At 41.7% G+C, this 7,210-nt stretch overlaps 1 protein-coding gene across 2 annotated transcripts in view; it reads left to right on the top strand.

Moving 5' to 3' along the window:
* The first annotated feature begins 239 nt into the window (after positions 1-239).
* The window catches only part of SPACA1 (sperm acrosome associated 1), a 30,460-nt gene continuing 23,489 nt past the window's right edge, over positions 240-7,210 (top strand). The window contains exon 1 of one of the 2 annotated variants that reach the window (XM_024996828.2): positions 240-559. In XM_024996828.2, coding sequence (XP_024852596.1) covers positions 340-559 — 220 coding nt within the window. In that variant the 5' untranslated portion in view covers positions 240-339. 2 annotated transcript variants of the gene reach the window in all.

Here is a 7,210-nt window from a genome sequence, read left to right as displayed (position 1 = left end):
TCTACACACAGTAAGAAAAGTCACCCAGGGCACTTGGCGAAGCTTACTAACTGAGAAAGAGTGAGGGCGTGGCTCCGCCCAGTGAGGCAGCACGTCCTGGAACTCCGGAACCGGTGGGGCGGGGCCCGAGTGCCATCGGAAGTGGCCCACGGGGCGCCATGCTGGAGGCCTTGCGCGTGTTCTATGGGCTGCGTGAGATGCTGACGACCCGTGACGCCCCAATGGTTGCCGGGGCACGGTGCAGACGTTCGGAATCTGGCGGCTCCTCTCTTTTACGTACCTCTCGTCAGGAGCGGGCGGCTGCGACTGCGCCTTGGGCAGCCGTCCAGGCCTAGAACCATGAAATCTAGGGGCGCGGGCTGCTCTGCTAGGCTGCTGCTGACAGTCGGCTGGCTGCTCCTGGCGGGCCTCCAGTCAACGTGCGGGATCAACGTCACCGCGATCCAAGATCCCAGCTTGGCCCGCGAAGGCGAGGGCGAACCTGAGGGCGATGAGGAGCCCGAGAATGACAGCGAGACGGAGAATGAGCCCCAGGCTGAGGCCGAGGATGATAGTGAGGGTGAGAGGTTCTTTGGCGGGGACCCAGAGGCACCTGTTGAAGGCAAAGCCTTCCCTGCTTTTTGAGGAAGATGAGAATTACACAAGTTAACGTCTGTTAACTCTTGAAAGCTTTCTCGAAAGCAGCCCTGAATGTATACATTATTGCAAACTTAATGGCCCTGCAAAAAAGAATGCGCTAATTCTCCAAAACCTCAGCAATATACACAAGCGTTATGTATAGAAATTGCTACAGAAATATTGCTAAATATTGCTCTGGACAAGGGAATAGATGCTTAATTTTCTAAGGGTAGGAGTCACAAAGTAACCTTCCGCTCACTTGCAGTTATGATTTTCTTTCCCGTGTGTGTGTGTGTGTGTGTGTGTGTGTGTGTGTGTGTGTGTCGCTCAGTCGTGTCCAACTCTTTGCGACTCCATGAACTGTAGCCCACCAGACTCCTCTGTCCATGGAATTCTCCAGGCAAGAATACTGGAGTAGGTTGTCATTTCCCTCTCCAGGGCATCTTCTTGCTCTAGGGATAGAACTCAGGTCTCCTCTCCTGCATTACAGGCGGAGTCCTTACCATCTGAGTCACCAGGGACTTTCCCTCTGTAGTTTTTTTTTGTTTTTTTTTTTTAAGTGCAGATTGCCTGAAGTCTTCCTTTTCACATTTGCCCTTTGGATTGGAACTCAAGGGAATTCCAAATGCCCTTCACTGTGACACATCTAGATAGATCAAGGTGCTGACAGAATAGCCCAGAGCCCAGCTCTGTTAGTTTCATGCAGCCCCTCTGCAGTGTGATGGTGTTTTAAATTCAACTTCGAATCACACACACACACACAAAACAAAACAAAAAACTTCGAATCACAAAGGAAGGGTGGCAGTAGAAAACACCTATCAAGGGATCCAACTAGAGGCTTTGTTAAGTGATATACATTTTAACGAAAGAAGACTAGCCTGTATTTGATACATAAATTTGCCTTATTCTCCTGACTCATTAGACAATAAAACTTGATAAGCTGGGATATTGATTAGTTAGCTCACATGCTGGTAGGTAAAAGGTCAGTTGCAGGTTTGCAGTCATCTACAGGAGAATGATTCTCTTCCCTCTATAAATGACCCAGTTGAGATTCTTTTTAATATCCTTGGCAGTCTCCTGTCTCCTCTACATATCAAGTAGATGATGTATTTATCAGTCATTCTTTTATATCCTTATGACAGTGACCCTCAGTGACATAAAGAAATTGACTATCTGAGGTTAATGGTGTAATTGAGGTTTGAGCTGGAGACTTCCCTAGTGGCTCAGACGGTAAAGCATCTGTCTACAATGTGGGAGACCTGGGTTCAATCCCTAGGTTGGGAAGTTCCCTGGAGAAGGAAAAGGCAACCCACTCCAGTACTCTTGCCTAGAAAATGCCATGGATGGAGGAGCCTCATGTCCATGGGGTCTCAAAGAGTCAGACCTTGATAACGTTACATGTAGTGTCTGCCTACAATGCGGGAGACCTGGGTTCGATCCCTGGGTCAGGAAGATCCCCTGGAGAAGGAAATGGCAACCCACTCCAGTACTCTTGCCTGGAGAATCCCATGGATGGAGGAGCCTGGCGGGCTACAGTCCATGGGGTTGCAAAGAGTTGGACATGACTGAGAGACTTCACTTTCTTTCACTACCTTGATAACGTTACATGTAAGAGAGCCAGAAGAGATAAGAAAGCCTTCCTCAGTGATCAATGCAAAGAAATAGAGGAAAACAACAGAATGGGAAAGACTAGAGATCTCTTCAAGAAAATTAGAGACAGCAAGGGGACATTTCATGCAAAGATGGGCTCGATAAAGGACAGAAATGGCAGGGACATAACAAAAGCAGAAGATATTAAGAAGAGGTGGCAAGAATACACAGAAGAACTATACAAAAAAGATCTTCATGACCCAGATAATCACAATGGTGTGATCACTGACCTAGAGCCAGACATCCTGGAATGTGAAGTCAAGTGGGCCTTAGAAAGTGTCACTACGAACAAAGCTAGTGGAGGTGATGGAATTCCAGTTGAGCTGTTTCAAATCCTGAAAGATGATGCTGTGAAACTGTTGTACTCAGTATGCCAGCAAATTTGGAAAACTCAGCAGTGGCCACAGGACTGGAAAAGGTCCATTTTCATTCCAATCCCAAAGAAAGGCAATGCCAAAGAATGCTCAAACTACCGCACAATTGCACTCATCTCACATGCTAGTAAAGTAATGCTCAAAATTCTCCGAGCTAGGCTTCAGCAATACATGAACCGTGAACTTCCTGATGTTCAAGTTGGTTTTAGAAAAGGCAGAGGAACCAGAGATCAAATTGCCAACATCTGCTGGATCATGGAAAAAGCAAGAGAGTTCCAGAAAAACATCTATTTCTGCTTTATTGACTATGCCAAAGCCTTTGACTGTGTGGATCACAATAAACTGTGGAAAATTCTGAAAGAGATGGGAATACCAGACCACCTGACCTGCCTCTTGAGAAATCTGTATGCAGATCAGGAAGCAACAGTTAGAACTGGACATGGAACAACAGACAGGTTCCAAATAGGAAAAGGAGTATGTCAAGGCTGTATATTGTCACCCTGCTTATTTAACTTATATGCAGAGTACATCATGAGAAATGCTGGACTGGAAGAAACACAAGGTGGAATCAGGATTGCCGGGAGAAATATCAATAACCTCAGATATGCAGGTGACACTACCCTTATGGCAGAAAGTGAAGAGGAATTAAAAAGCCTCTTGATGAAAGTGAAAGTGGAGTGAAAAAGTTGGCTTAAAGCTCAACATTGAGAAAACGAAGATCATGGCATCTGATCCCATCACTTCATGGGAAATAGATGGGGAAACAGTGGAAACAGTGTCAGACTTTATTTTTCTGGGCTCCAAAATCACTGCAGATGGTTAAAGACGCTTACTCCTTGGAAGGAATTTATGACCGACCTAGATAGCATATTGAAAAGCAGAGACATTACTTTGCCAACAAAGGTCCATCTAGTCAAGGCTATGGTTTTTCCAGTGGTCATGTATGGATGTGAGAGTTGGACTGTGAAGAAGGCTGAGCGCCGAAGAATTGATGCTTTTGAACTGTGGTGTTGGAGAAGACTCTTGAGAGTGCCTTGGACTTCAAGGAGATCCAACCAGTCCATTCTAAAGGAGATCAGCCCTGGGATTTCTTTGGAGGGAATGATGCTGAAGCTGAAACTCCAGTACTTTGGCCACCTCATGCGAAGAGTTGACTCATTGGAAAAGACTGATGCTGGGAGGGATTGGGGGCAGGAGGAGAAGGGGACGACAGAGGATGAGATGGCTGGATGGCATCACTGACTCGATGGACATGAGTCTGAGTGAACTCCGGGAGATGGTGATGGACAGGGAGGCCTGGCGTGCTGCCATTCATGGGGTCACAAAGAGTCGGTCACGACTGAGCAACTGAACTGAACTGAACTGAAGAGAGCTTGGAGAGGTCCTCTACTTTGGAAATGTGAAAAGAGGACTAGGGTAGAAAAGAACATTCTGAAGCATAGTTGCTTTTGTTTTGAAAGTAATTGAGTTAACAATATTAAACTGGTTAAGGGATAGTTGTAAAATGCTAGAGTGTAGGCAGGTGATGGAGTTATAAGGCCTTAGATTTCACTTCAAATGTAGGCTAGTTATTCTCTCAGTTTCTCTGTTTCATCCTCTGAACTTCAGCGTGCCCTTGTACCATTTAATATATACAATTCTATGTGCAGCTATTTTTTTTCTGGGGAGAATGAGAATCCAGAACTTAATCCAAGATTCTGAGATCTAAAAATTTCCAGAATCATTAATTAAAATTTAGCAAAGTCCCTTTTAACCCTCAGCAGACCAGTAAAAGCAATGATCATTATGTATGTATATATATAAAGCTTAAGGTATTTACAAATAACTTGCAAACGTAAGAGTAAAGGGATAGTGAAAACAACTTATTTGAGATTATAAGTTGTTTGTAATAATAAGAATTTAAACCTGGAAAGCTCCAAATTTTTATTCTATATTTCTTGGTTTTGAAGAAATACATACCTTAATTGGGCAAAGTACTCTGAATGCAGCTGAATGCTCATCAGCTGTTATGCATGAATCTGGAATGTATCCATTTTGTAAATTCTGATTCCAGATTTCAAGTACATCCCTAACAGATTCTAGTTTTATCATTACTTTGGTTTCTTTTTGCACTTGCATTGCCAAAACACAGTACTTTTGAAATCTGTGAAGGCACATATTTTGTTCAAAAGAAGACTGCCATCTTGTTTGTTCCATAGTTTCAAAGATATGGAGAGTATTCTTTCCCAGCATTTACTTGATAAGACTTGTAAATGAACAAATCATGATGGCAGGTGTGTATATAAAGGTGATAAAAGAAAACAGATTATGTAGAAATGAATAAAATTCATTGGACTAATCATTCTAATTGGCGTTTATAAATCTAAAAAGAATACTCTCCATATCCTTTTTAACAAAATAATATGGTCTGGCTTATTTTCCCAAAACATTTTAGAATCAAGTTCTTCCTGTTGAAAGACCAACTACATGAGAATAGCATATATCCTTCTCATCCTTCAAAATATAATATTCATTCACTGATTCTTGAGTGAAGAGAAAATTCATCTAGAATATTTACTTAAGATACCATCTCTCATTTTGCTTATGGAGTCAATTTCACTATTAGCATCTAAAGTGTTGCTATCTCTTTCCGTTTATCTTCTAATTCATCCAATAACTGTGAGTGGTATTCCTCTGCCACTTTTCTTCTCTGCCATTATAGGAAAAAAAAAAGAAAAATTCAAAAATCTCAACTCTGTCCAATGAAAGCTGAAAATAGACTACGAGAAAGGTGCCTTTAGACTTCTTTTATATCTTCCTGAGAGATTATACAATACACTGGGCAGAGTAGCAAGAAAACAAAGGATGATGTAATAGCTGTGATTTATTTCACAGTTATGTCATCTTTCCCAGACAGCCCCACCATTCTTCCATTTTATTTAGTCTTTTCTTTTTAAATACAGTTGGGAATAATTGATGAGCAATAATGAAGTCTATCATTATGGATGATAAAATAACAAAATGTTTCAAAATATAGAAAAACTAAAAACAGACTGAGAAAGTTGCCTCAAAAATTAAAATTGATTTTTGATGGTATATACCAACAGTTACAGTGTGCTGTGCAGAATTGAAGAGAACATTTTAGGATCTGGCCAGAACAAAAAAGATCAGGATCATTATCTACATCATTGTGGATGCCAAGCTTTTATCTGCATGGTCAAAGACTCAGTAGATTTTTAGGAAAGCTTTATCACTCTCTTGACTCCTGGTGAACTCTTCACTCATTTTCACCTGTTCTATCAATTAAGATAGCCTGTATAGTATTTTGGGAACAGTTGACTTTTCAGCTGTATGTGCAGAAGATTTTAATCCTCTGACATTTCCTTTTGTTAGATTTGCCCATTATTCCACCCTGTCAGTTTTAAATCCAGATTTATCTTCAAATTTTTTTTTGTTCTTCCTAGTTTTGCATGATCCCCAGATTCAGTCAGCATGGTATCAGTATTTTCCAAATCATTCATAAAAATGTTGAACAGGACAGAGTTCTGTGACAGATCACTGATAACACATGACACCAACCAATCAGTTAGCTTCAGTTGATCTTACTGTTTAACAAGTTACACAGGAAACTTAACTGACCATACTTTTTATTCACAGGTATATAATGGGAAATTTTGACAAATACCACGCAAGTCAGGATACATAAAATTTCCCAGACCCACTGCTATAGGATTTCCACCAAAAAAGAAAGTCATTGAATGCCCTACTGGACATTCAATAAACAAAGGCAAAAGGAACTTTAGAGACTATTAGACTGAATCTCATTTTTTTCTAAGCTAGAAGTACTTAAGTATTAGCAACTTTCCTAAAGTAGCATAGCAGAGCTGATTAATTATTTTTTTTTGAAAGAGGTTATATTTAAGGTAGTCTAGTACTCATTTGCATACTCTTGTTTTCTGTGTTTAAGATTTGGCTTTTAATTTATATTTCCTAATGTACCAGTACTTCATGGGAAATAGATGGGGAAACAGTGGAAACAGTGTCAGACTTTATTTTTGGGGGCTCCAAAATCACTGCAGATGGTGACTGCAGCCATGAAATTAAAAGACACTTACTCCTTGGAAGGAAAGTTATGACCAACCTAGATAGCATATTGAAAAGCAGAGACATTACTTTGCCAACAAAGGTCTGTCTAGTCAAGGCTATGGTTTTTCCTGTGGTCATGTATGGATGTGAGAGTTGGACTGTGAAGAAGGCTGAGCGCCGAAGAATTGATGCTTTTGAACTGTGGTGTTGGAGAAGACTCTTGAGAGTCCCTAGGACTTCAAGGAGATCCAACCAGTCCATTCTTAAGGAGATCAGCCCTGGGATTTCTTTGGAGGGAATGATGCTGAAGCTGAAACTCCAGTACTTTGGCCACCTCATGCGAAGAGTTGGCTCATTGGAAAAGACTCTGATGCTGGGAGGGATTGAGGGCAGGGGGAGAAGGGGACAACAGAGGATGAGATGGCTGGATGGCATCACTGACTCGATGGACATGAGTCTGAGTGAACTCCGGGAGTTAGTGATGGATAGGGAGGCCTGGCGTG

Source organism: Bos taurus, chromosome 9 (assembly GCF_002263795.3).
Source record: "Bos taurus isolate L1 Dominette 01449 registration number 42190680 breed Hereford chromosome 9, ARS-UCD2.0, whole genome shotgun sequence".
In the NCBI taxonomy this organism is placed as follows: domain Eukaryota; kingdom Metazoa; phylum Chordata; class Mammalia; order Artiodactyla; family Bovidae; genus Bos; species Bos taurus.
Note: the sequence above shows the minus strand (reverse complement) of the source record. Positions and strands in the feature narration are given on the sequence as shown.